This window comes from Fonsecaea multimorphosa (genome assembly GCF_000836435.1).
Source record: "Fonsecaea multimorphosa CBS 102226 unplaced genomic scaffold supercont1.33, whole genome shotgun sequence".
NCBI lineage: Eukaryota > Fungi > Ascomycota > Eurotiomycetes > Chaetothyriales > Herpotrichiellaceae > Fonsecaea > Fonsecaea multimorphosa.
In genome coordinates this window covers 73604-85218 of record NW_015971667.1, presented here as the reverse complement: position 1 = coordinate 85218, position 11615 = coordinate 73604, and the positions used below count along the sequence as shown (strand labels likewise).

The following is an 11615-nucleotide window of genomic DNA, read 5'->3' as shown; positions in this document are numbered from 1 at the left end:
TGAGGCTACTTCTTTCTCTTCTCTCTCGATTGAGGACGGACAATCCGAACATGACAATGGAAAAACACAACACCATTTCTTCGGAAGTCAAGCTCAACTGCAGCCCGAGCCCTGAAGAGATCCCGGGGGTTCAAGAGGGAGACAGCCTGGCCGTATCGCCGTCGGAGTCGAGGGAGGTCTTGAGAAAGATTGATTTCTGGTCAGTCGTGACTGGGGCCTTCGAAATGAATTTTCCCCAAAAAAGGCTGACCAGATTGGGTTCTCAGCTTGATTCCCTTGATGACATTCTGTTACATGCTGCAACTATTGGACAAACTGGCCCTTAGTTATGCGACTTTGTTGGGGCTGCCGCAAGATCTGGTAAGAGGGAGGCACCGCCGCAATTTGCGCACCCCTTGAACGGATCCATGCATTGTATTCCTTCTTGTTGTTCTGCAGAAGCTTTTGCGCGCACTGACACAGCTTCTTCTATTCCCAGGACCTCCACGGCGCTCAATACTCCTGGTGCTCGGCCGTCTTCTATTTTGGCTACCTCGCGTGGAGCTGGCCTAGCTCCTACCTCATTGTGCGGTTCCCCACGGGGAAATACCTCGCCGTCACTGTGTACGAGATTTCTCTTCATATGAATCCGGATTGTTGTCTACCTGCTGCCCCATGCGCATCTTGATTCTCCAACTATCCGCCTTTTCAACTGCGCGCATGCCAGTCTCAAGCATAAAGCGCAACCTCCCTCACTAATGTAAAATAAATGCAACGCAGGTGTTTATGGGGCGGCATTCTCATGTGCCACAGTGCAGTTCACAGCTTCGGGGGACTCATGGCGGCGCGTTTCTTCCTTGGTGTGGCCGAGGCGGCCGTTGCCCCCGGATTTGCCTTGATCATCAGCATGTTTTACACACGCAAAGAACAACCTCTGCGGTAAGAACCCCGGCAGAACTTTCTGCACACGCTCTTCTCCCGGTCTCTCGGGAGCCGCGATTCCCTTTTCAACCTAAGTCGCTAGTCAAAAGACTACCTCCTTCCCAGTTCTTACGAAACTAACCGGAACGACACAAACAGACAAGGCTCTTGGTTTGTAGGAAACTCGCTCGCAAACATTTTTGGGGGCCTGACTGCGTACGGCATCGGCAAGATCCACATGCCGGCCATCACGCACTGGCGTGTGCTCTTCCTCATCCTCGGCAGTATTACTTCGATTTACGCGTTGGTTCTATACTTGTTCCTCCCGGATTCGCCGGACAAAGCCGTGTTCCTGGACGAGAAGCAGCGGCAAATTGCCCTGAAGCGCACGATCGAGAACAAGACGGGGTTCAAGGACAACGACGACTTCGTTCCGAGCCAGGTCTTCGACGCCCTGACCGACCCGCAGATCTGGCCCCTGATTCTCTATACTGTCTCGGTAAATTTTGCCAATGGTGGATTAACCAGCGTAAGTCCCATGTCCGCCCTATTCTCCCGATCTAGCACTGTCACTTTATACGACCCTTTGATATACTCTTTTTTACCCCCTCTAGTGGGCGTTCACTTCTTGGGTTGTGTGCATGCGTCGTGGCCTGTTGACGAAGAATGCTAACGACCGGTTCAGTTCACAGCCCTTGTCGTCAAAGGATTCGGGTTTTCAGATCTGAAAGCCCTTCTCGTTCAGATGTCCATCGGAGCAACGCAGCTCGTTTTCATCGCCTTGACTTGTAGCTTGGCCACTTTCCTTCCGTCAGTCCGGCTGGGGCTAATGATTAACAACACTCTCACCGCCACGGCAGGCATGGTCATGGTCTACCAATGCAAAAGTCGCGCGGCGCGAATGGGCGGGCTGTGTCTGGCGAGCGCCTTCGTGGCCAACATTCCCCTCTCATTGAGTCTGGTGAGCTCCAACGTCGGCGGTTTCACCAAGCGGTCCGTCACCAGCTCCACCTTGTTTATCGCCTACTGCGTCGGCAACATCGCGGGCCCGCAATTCTTCAAGCCCAGCCAGGCTCCCAGATATACAGTAAGTCGACCCCTTTTGCTTCCGGAACATTACAAAACTCGGGCCATTGACATCTTTTTGTCTTTCTTTAGACCGGCATCAAGGCAGCGCTTTCGGGGTTGGCCTTGGGCTCCTGGTTTCTTGCTTGTCTCCTTGTATATTACGTCTGGGAAAACGCGCGGAGGAATCGGCGTCATGGACAAAGCCAGAGACGACTGAGCGTGGTGGGTGACGGACCGCGAGAAGATCTGGATATGTCAGGCAAGACGGACCGACAATTGCCTGATTTCCGATATATGATTTGATTACCTAGTATAAGGGCAATAGTAAATAAGATGGCATTCCCTTCTGAGGCAGGATGGTGGGGAGCCGCATGCCCTTGTGATGGCCGGGGTGGGGATTTTTAATATGGTCCGTGTGTATGGACAGTTCCGCCGTATAAGGACTGGGGTCATTAGGCTCAGGGCTATATGTACCATCCCCGTGTAGGATAAAATCCCCGAGAGCATCTGCTAACCCTATCATGATGGGGCCATAAAAGTAAATAATTACTCTTCCTTACCTAGGTACTTTTGCCTTTATGAGCCAGCTCGTCGCCAGCATCGTTTCGTTCCCCTGTAGATTTTTCTTCCTGCGGCAATGAAGCGCACAGGATGGCAGAGGTTTGTTCTGCGGCGAGCTGTTGGGACTTCGACCTTGGGCCAGCGCGGCCAGCTGATCGGCGCCGGAAGATATGGCCGCGCTACAACAACCCGGGGTTGTCAGCGTCGTCCTCAATGCACCAACAGACGTCCACTCATCTTCTTGGGGGCGCACGGTTTCCGCCAGTTCAGCACAACACCGCAGAGGCGATATACGGATGATGACGACGATGAAGATGCTGGAGGCACGTACAGCGAGGCGGACTACGAACACGCCGTCATCTCGACGTTTGACCTCTTCTCCATCGGCATTGGCCCGTCGTCCTCCCACACCGTGGGGCCCATGCGAGCCGGCAACATCTTTGTCGCGGACCTCGTGGAAGCGAACCTACTGCACCGGGTCCACAAGATCCGCGTGGCCATCTACGGCAGCCTGGCCCTGACGGGCGAAGGCCATATGACGCCCTCAGCCCTGCTTCTCGGCCTGGAGAGCGCGGACGTCGAGACGGTCGATACCTCGTATGTGCCGAAGCGGTTCGGCGAGATCAAGGAGACCAAGAAGCTCTTCCTGGGTCGCGGGCTTCCGGCCCACCAGAAGGGCAAGGAGATCGCCTTTGACTATGAACGCGACTTTATTTGGGAGTGGGGCAAGAAATTGCCCTTGCACAGCAACGGGATGCGGCTGATGGTGTTTGATGACCAGGGCGACATGCTGGCGACCAACGATCTGTTTAGTGTTGGTGGCGGCTTTGTCGTCAACGGCGCCCTTTCTAGTAACCATGCAGCAGCCCCAAACAACAATGCAGACGGTCAGGACCTGCCTCCAACCAGCTCTGCCGCAGAATCCCCTCGTGATCTGGTCACTCAAGATGCGGGACATCATCCGGCTGATCTGTCCGAAAACATGTTCTACAAGGAGATCCGTCGCGCTGATGCCGCTGGCGATCGGAAGACCGGGCCCGAGGTCAAACTCCTGAATAACGGTGCCGGCGTGTCTGAGATTGGTGGTCCGGAGGACACTGGGAACGCCCTGTCGCCCGCCTCGACTGGCGGTCCAAGAGACATCGAGCCCGAAGACGACGGCACCACTACGACTTCTCGTCAGCCTCGCTACCCTTTCCGCAATGCTGCCAGCCTGTTGCAACTATGTCACAAGCACAACCTGACTATTGCGCAGCTGGTGTTTGAGAACGAAAAGAGCCACGGGAATTCCGAGGAAGAAATATATCGGAAGCTCTTTCGCATCTGGCGAGTCATGGACGAAAGCATCCTCGAAGGCGTCCAGGCTCCGCTCGACTCGACCCTGCCGGGCTCGCTGAAGCTGCATCGACGAGCTCCTGCATTGTACAGGCGGCTCACGAGAGGTCTCTATCCTTCACACACACAAGGAGCCCAAGATGACGACCGCGCGAGGTCCCTTTCTTCGAACACGGCCAATGCTTCCCTACCCCACCCGACAGCCGCAATGGTGACTCCGTCACAAAAACCCATGGGCCTGCGACGGGCTCCCCGCGTCCACGGCGCCCTCGATCATCCCATTCCACCACCTCCCAAGCGTCGCACCACTTTCCCCGCCATGGATTACTTGACCGCGTACGCTATTGCTGTCAACGAGACCAACGCCGCTGGGGGACGAATCGTCACGGCTCCTACGAACGGCGCCGCAGGTATCATCCCTGCCGTGCTCAAGTACACGATTGAATTCATCAGCGACGATCCAGAACGTGACGTGCCGACCTTCTTGCTCACCGCCGCCGCCATCGGCATGCTGTACAAGCGGGGCGCGACCATCTCCGCCGCTGAGGGCGGGTGCATGGCAGAAGTCGGGGTCGCATGTTCCATGGCCGCAGGCGCCTTTGCGGCGTGCATGGGTGCCAGTCCAGAGGCTGTCGAACAGGCTGCGGAGATTGGCATCGAGCACAACTTGGGGCTCACGTGTGATCCCATTGGCGGCCTTGTCCAGGCGCCTTGCATCGAGCGGAATGCCCTGGGTGCCGTCAAGGCTATCTCGAGCGCCAACCTTGCTCTCAGCAGTGAAACCGGCACACAAAAGGTGAGGTTAGATGATGCGATCCGTGCCATGCGCCTGACTGCCAGGGGGATGAGGAACGAGTTCAAGGAGACAAGTCTGAGCGGACTGGCCACAAGCGTGCCGTTTCACATCCCAGTCAGCGTCCCTGACTGTTGAGCTGTGCTTGTTAAATCGTATAATGTGGTCAAAGCGATAGAAAAAAGGTCTAGATGTGTAATCTCCGGTAAAGATTTTGGGATGGCGGAGAATGACCAGGTTAGGGGGTCAGCTTTGCATACATGTTGGATACTATTCTCCGTAGCCCGATGGTAACATGCGTTTATAGCGGTGCGATACGCCCTCGACCTTTTTCCCGTCCGAGTCCCTTGGATAACGGCAGCGGTGAAGGAGCATGGGCGACGGTCCGTCAACAACCTGCTCGCTGTCAAGATACTTACCTAGGTACCTAGGTAATAGGTGACGGCCAAATGTACCAAGTCGGAACGGCATGGCGACCCGCGACACGTTACCCCCATGACGTCACTAGGTAGGCACCGCCGTCACAGGCTCAAAGGCCCGGCATCATTGATCTGCGCCCAAAGCATTCGCCTGTGAGATGACGAGCGCGAGTTGCGGCAAGTCGATGCATGAATGACGAGGTTTTGCTGGTTTTATCCTTCATAACTCCTCTCGTTCAATCTCTCATCCACTGTCCAAAGCACTTCTAACAAAGCAGCGCCATTGAAATATATCTAGGAGCACCTGTGACGACAAAACACCCCAGGAGCTTGAGGAGCAGCTATTCTATCCTGATCTACAGCGACCCTCCACAGCTTCAAAATGCCGCCTCGTCTCCCTCGGAGCCTCCAATCCCTCGCACGTCCGCTCGCACGTCCGCTCTTTCCAGCCAACTCCCCTTTTCGAGCCTTCAGCACAACGCCCCGTGCCTTTGCTGCAGATCAAGACCCCGACCGCCACCCTCATCCTCAGCGAGATGCACAATTAGACCGCGACAAGATGAATCCTGAGGCGTCGGAGTACTCCAAGTCGGGGACCGATGATACCTCTGCTGCCAACGAGGAAGCCGCCTTCGATCCCAATATCACAGACCCTCAAGAGGCCAAGCGGAAAGCTGGAGAAGGCAATCAAGTCAATCCATTGGATGCAAGCCCGGCCAATCCAGAAATCAGTCAAGGAACAGCAGAAGAGGAGGGAGGGGCCAAGAAGAAGATGTCGGAAGGCGGAGGTGGGAGACAAGGTGGAGGAGAAGCGGGAAAAGGCGAAGAGAGCGTTTGAGATAGCCGAGAGTGCAGGACTCGTTCAAACCGCCGAAAGAAGAGCTACGGCAGTCGGGTGCCGTTGTACATACTAGCGTGGGCATACTCATCATCAAAAAACAGACGGAGTCCGTCGCCTGATCCTTCAAACGCAGAGTTGGGTATCATTGCACTTTCCAATTTATCCTACACTTCAGCCGCTACTCCCACAAAAACACCTCACTGAGCGGCCTTCCATTCCTTGAGTCCAAGTTGAAGAATCTCTTTTTGGCCGAGCACCCACACTTTGTCCTTGACCTCTCCCTTTTCAGCCTTGATGGCTGCGGCAATAGCTGCTTTTGCGATGACTTCTGCATCTTGGGCCCAGGCATGCTTCAGGGACTGATGGAGTTTACCTAGTCCCGATGCAATCCCTTGAAAGAGGCCCTCCACAAAACGGTGTTCTTGACGCTTCCCAAGGATAAGCCCTGGACGAAGAATAATCGTATGATCGAAGTCCAGGGCCTTGACGTGTTCTTCAATTTCGCCTTTCATTTTGGGATATCCAAAGTACGAGTGAGGGTCGGCACCTCCGGCCGAAATCAAGACATAAGTCTTTGTTCCGGCCTCTTTGGCAGCTTTGGCCAGCTCAATATTCAAGTCGTGCTCGAGCTTGTACTGCTTGTCGAACCCACCGGCGGCAGCACGAGTCGTGGCGAGGCCACAGAATAGTACAGAAGCTGGCGGGGACAACGACGAGATATGAGCGGCCCACTTTGAGGTATCCTTTTCGACAAACTCATTGACCGGGATGGATTGGCCTGTGGCAACTGGCGGAGATCGTCGAGCGATGACCTCAATGCTGGAGAACTGAGAAGACGGATTTGTCCTCAGAGTTGACAGGATAAAAGAACCCTGTTCCAGATGTCAGCAAGCAGGCATCCACTGAAGGTGATGAATGGATATGGGAGACATACCACGAGGCCCGTGCTGCCGAGAATAAGAGCTTTTGCCATTGTTTCAGAATTGATGCAGAGTCAAAGATGGTTGAGTGGTGGGTGGTCGTGACTTTCAGGACCTGAGAAACTCCCTTCCCTTGCCTTCTAATACTATTTGAAGTCCTGTTGGAAGAGACTTTAGGCGCACCAACTCGGCCGGACGAGATGAATGGCCGGCAGCATCCGTTACACGCGGCGAGGCTTGACAAATGCGTGGACAGCCTTGCAACGGCTCCGAAGCTCCAACCGAGGCAGCAACCAGAGTCGCGACAAGCTATGCCCGAAATGGTTAGAAGGTCTTGGCCACAAACACGCGTTGTCCCCTACATTGATTCAATCATTTGAGGCAGATAGGCAGATAACATCAGCTATCTGGAGTCACTCTTCCTCCATTTCTCGGACGGACGACGGATGTCTCGCACCCTAGAGCCCTGAGTGACTATATCATCCGGAGAATACTTGAGAGGTTTTAAAGCTCATGTAGCGACATTCCGTCCTCGCCCTTGTTGGCCGACCAGCCACGACGAGGCAACGACCACTGTGCCATTCCTGCGTCTTAACGGTCATGAAATGCAAATGGCTTTTTGCTGACCCCTTCTCTGGTTACTCTCCATCTCTCGAAACGACTCCATGATACCTGCACAGCTTATCTATCTGCTCTTCGTCGGGGCTGGTTGGCGAGGACTTCTTATGACTAAACACGACCAGTGTTCTTGCAAATGACCTTAACGGATACAGATGTACCGTCATAACTCCTCCACGCCATCTTTCAATCATGCAGACTGCGCAGAAGTGTCGGAGAGCAGGTCCTCAGATGTGGGTAATCGCACTTCGATCAGAGAGGCTCCGGGTAGACGTCACGTGAGTACCACTTTCCAGGACGGTTCTAAATGTGAAACCATCCCTTGTATCATGTCGGAAGATCAATTGACCAGCAGTCTCGTCTTGTCCGCAACTCTTCGTGGTGATACCAATAAGACCGAGCGCTACTCCCTCTCAGCCTCGCACCTCAGTTGGGGCAAACGGGCGAGCCGCTCATTGGTGGATGCGGGCTTCAGCCTTGCGCCACGTGACAGTGATCCAGATCTTCTTTTTCTGCACTAGTCGAATGGCGTGATCGACCCTCCACAAATTTTGCCCTCCGACTGCATGTTTTCTGGCTGCCGATCGATAACGCAATTCAAAAAAATAATGAGGTGCATGGAACTCGGTCGGCAGTCGGCCCACGACGGTCTATTCATTGTAAATGCGTCCTCCAAGGTAAGTTTGCCTCTTCTCGTTCCTCATCTCTCTTTTCTCTGCAAAGCTCGCAAAGCTCGCAACTATGCGTCTCGAACTACCCTCTTCCAACGGACCAGCGCCGGAGAGAGACTCCAAGATGGCCTCGCGTGCCTCGAGGAACCTCCCCTTTGGTCAAGCGCCGTCCCTGTCCTCGATCGCTGGCCCTACCTATGTGACTGCCCAGATTCTCGTCCAGCAGGTCGCCTATGCTCTGTCCGACAAGATCTTCTCCTATTCCCCGGAGACATTTGATCTCGACATCGCCGCAAAATCCTGGACACAGGCACAAGAGGCGAATATCAATGGATACACCACTGGGGTACAACCTATGCAGATTCGAAACGGAGCAGGATCAATTGCTCTAGGTTACATGTTCTCCAAGGACTTCGATTTGAAGAAGAGGCATATCCCACAAGGTCTTCTGGCTCCAACGTCGGCGCTGAAGTTCTTGCGACCCGTTCTAGACCAGCTGTCCCTGCTCTATTCCGTCAGCAACCCATTCGTGGCTCATGTGGCGGCACTCGACTACGAAGGCGACAAGAACGGAGGTCTGGTTTCAGATTACGTCTCTGCTCTGTCCGCTGCCGAAGATCTAGGTCTAGCTTTGGTTGCTAGCCAATCCGCATACGAGACACAGCATATGTCGCTGCTTGCCACTCTGCTTGCTCACGATCTGCCCACGCTACATGTCTACGATGGCCTGAGGATCGGGAGGGAAACCACAAGGGTCATTGACATCCTAGACAAGTCAGGGTTGGGCAGCGCATACAGCTCGATCCTGTCCTCCATCGCGGATGAGGACAGGAAGAATTTGAACACCGAGGGTAGAGCATTGAGAACTCTCCGGGCCCTCAACGATGAACTTGGAACGGACTACAGACCATTCGAGTATTTCGGTCACGAACAACCCGAGGTCGTCCTGGTTGCCTTCGGCTCGGTTGAGACTTCGCTAGCTGCGCAGGCGGCGTCGGTGCTGGCCCAAACCGGTAGCAGGGTTGGAGCCATCAATGTTCGACTCTATCGACCGTTCGCAGAGGAACAGTTTTTGAAGCTCATTCCCAAGGGCGTCAGAGTGATTGGTGTCCTCGGTCAGGTCGTTGACTCGCAGGCTGTGCAGGAGGCCGGTGTCCACTCCCAGCTTTATGAGGATGTGCTTGCTGCTGTCTCGTATGGAATGCCAAGTCATGGCCACCCGGAAGTGCAGGAGCTGAAATATGCCCGGGCTGAACGATGGACACCGTCGTCCATCTCGTCGCTCTTCCAGATGCTCCTGGGCAAGGCTGCTGACGACCAGGGCATTACTACATTTTTGGACAACTCTGTGCAACGGTACACTTTCTGGAACATTGATGACGCACCATCTGCATCTGCAGCCACCTACCTAGCGGAAGCTTTAGCTACGGAATCGGCGCAGAACGTCACGGTGAATACCACCCACGACAACTCTATACAGGGAGGTATCCACCGAGTCGATATTCGAAAATCTCCCAGAAGCCTGGATGCTGCATATCCCATCACTTACGCCAATACCGCTGTGGTTACAGATGTCAAGCTGTTGGAGCAAATCAATGTGGTTCGATCTGTTCAACAAGGGGGCAGCATCATTGTCCTATTACCAGGTGTCAAAGACGAAGACGTGGAGAAGAAACTCCCTGCAGTATTCAAGAAATCGATCGCTGAGAAGGGCATCCACTTATATCTGATCAATTCAAACAACACTGCTCTCTCCACCGAAAACCCCGAGCTTGAATCGCTGATACTTCAAGTCGCCTTTCTCCGGGTCGCGTTGCGAAATTCCGAAGAGACCGGTCTGCAGAAGCTTGCAACGATCAACAACGATCTCGAGACGCTCAAACAAGTGGCGGCTGACCTCGAGAAGACCCTGCGCCAGATCGAGGTGCCCAAGGAATGGGCCGAACTGGAAGAGGCAAAATCAGCTTTACCCACCAACATCTCGCCCAACAGCCTCACCTCGTTCGACAAGACCGAAGAGGAGCCACCGTCTCTCCTTCGTAGCTGGCAAAAGGCAGCCAAAGGCCTCCTCTTCAAGGAAGCTTACAATGCTTCAAGCGTGCTTCGACCCGACCTGCCCGTCAAGACATACACGGTCCACGTCAAAGAAAACCGTCGCCTGACACCCCTGACGTACGACCGGAACATTTTCCACATTGAATTCGACCTCGGCAGCTCGGGCCTCAAGTACGACATTGGCGAGGCGCTCGGCATCCACGCCGAGAACGACCACGATCAGGTCATGGAGTTCATCAAATGGTACGGTCTCAACGCCGAGGATGTCGTGGAGGTCGCCTCGCGCGACGACCCCAACGTGTTTGAGAACCGCACCATCTACCAAGCGCTGATGCAAAACATCGACATCTTCGGCCGTCCACCGAAAAAATTCTACGAAGCGCTGGCCGACTTCGCCGACGACGAGACCGAGAAGAAGAACCTGTTGACGCTGGCCGGGCCGGAGGGGTACAAGGAGTTCCAGCGCCGCGCCGAGGTCGACACGGTCACGTTCGCGGACGTGCTGCTCGAGTTTCCCTCGGCGCACCCGTCGTTCCACGACGTGGCGCGCATCGTCTCGCCGATGAAGCGCCGCGAGTACTCGATCGCGTCGTGCCAGGCCGTGACGCCCACCTCGGTCGCGCTCATGGTCGTGGTGGTGAACTGGACCGACCCCAAGGGCCGCGACCGCTTCGGCCAAGCGACCAAATATCTCTCAGCCCTGAAAGTCGGCGCCGCCGTGACCGTCAGCGTCAAGCCCAGCGTCATGAAGCTGCCGCCAAAATCGACCCAGCCGATCATCATGGCCGGTCTGGGCACGGGTCTGGCCCCCTTCCGGGCCTTCGTCCAGCACCGCGCCATGGAGAAGGCGCAGGGCAAGGAAATCGGCTCCGTCTTGTTATACATGGGCTCCCGCCACCAGCGCGAAGAGTACTGCTACGGCGAGGAGTGGGAGGCGTACCAGGCCGCGGGCGTCATCACTTTACTCGGCCGGGCCTTCAGCCGCGACCAGCCCCACAAGATCTACATCCAGGACCGCATGAGGCAGACTTTGGACGACATCGTCAAGGCCTACATCAAAGAAGACGGCGCATTCTACCTGTGTGGCCCAACCTGGCCTGTCCCCGATGTCACCAACGTGCTCGAGGAGGCCATCGCAAAGGACGCAAAGGCAAATGGAGTTAAGAAGATCGATACTGCCAGGGAGATTATGAAGTTGAAGGACGAGGGGAGGTATGTGCTTGAGGTGTATTAAAAGGCGCATGCATATATCTATATAAAAGTTCCCTGGCGCTGTTTCAATCGTGTTTGTGGGGTGTATGCGGATGCATAGATCAAGCATAGAGCAAGTTTGCACAAAGCGTACGCTGAAGATCCTATGAAACAGTCCCAAGATCTCCTAACGGCATATCTTCCCATCTAATTTCTTGCTACCCTCCTTCCCTTGACAGTCCT

General features: G+C 54.9%; 5 protein-coding genes across 5 annotated transcripts; 4 read left to right on the top strand and 1 right to left on the bottom strand.

Moving 5' to 3' along the window:
• Positions 1 to 50: 50 nt before the first annotated feature.
• On the top strand, positions 51 to 2271 carry Z520_10825 (uncharacterized protein; the record flags this gene model as incomplete). The annotated part of the gene is made up of 7 exons (XM_016781317.1): positions 51 to 199; positions 267 to 360; positions 479 to 603; positions 760 to 918; positions 1060 to 1429; positions 1586 to 1987; positions 2059 to 2271. The coding sequence occupies 7 exons, from the start codon at positions 51 to 53 to the stop codon at positions 2269 to 2271; spliced, it is 1512 nt and encodes a 503-aa protein (XP_016627529.1).
• A 334-nt stretch (positions 2272 to 2605) lies between these two features.
• On the top strand, positions 2606 to 4795 carry Z520_10824 (uncharacterized protein; the record flags this gene model as incomplete). Its single annotated transcript, XM_016781316.1, has 1 exon — positions 2606 to 4795. The coding sequence occupies one exon, from the start codon at positions 2606 to 2608 to the stop codon at positions 4793 to 4795; it is 2190 nt and encodes a 729-aa protein (XP_016627528.1).
• Positions 4796 to 5458: 663 nt separating this feature from the next.
• Z520_10823 (uncharacterized protein) lies at positions 5459 to 5914 on the top strand (the record flags this gene model as incomplete). Its single annotated transcript, XM_016781315.1, has 1 exon — positions 5459 to 5914. The coding sequence occupies one exon, from the start codon at positions 5459 to 5461 to the stop codon at positions 5912 to 5914; it is 456 nt and encodes a 151-aa protein (XP_016627527.1).
• A 200-nt stretch (positions 5915 to 6114) lies between these two features.
• Positions 6115 to 6890, bottom strand: Z520_10822 (uncharacterized protein; the record flags this gene model as incomplete). The annotated part of the gene is made up of 2 exons (XM_016781314.1): positions 6115 to 6789; positions 6852 to 6890. The coding sequence occupies 2 exons, from the start codon at positions 6888 to 6890 to the stop codon at positions 6115 to 6117; spliced, it is 714 nt and encodes a 237-aa protein (XP_016627526.1).
• A 1306-nt stretch (positions 6891 to 8196) lies between these two features.
• Z520_10821 (uncharacterized protein) lies at positions 8197 to 11415 on the top strand (the record flags this gene model as incomplete). The annotated part of the gene is made up of 1 exon (XM_016781313.1): positions 8197 to 11415. One exon carries the CDS (start codon positions 8197 to 8199, stop codon positions 11413 to 11415), a length of 3219 nt encoding a protein of 1072 aa, XP_016627525.1.
• Positions 11416 to 11615: the final 200 nt, after the last annotated feature.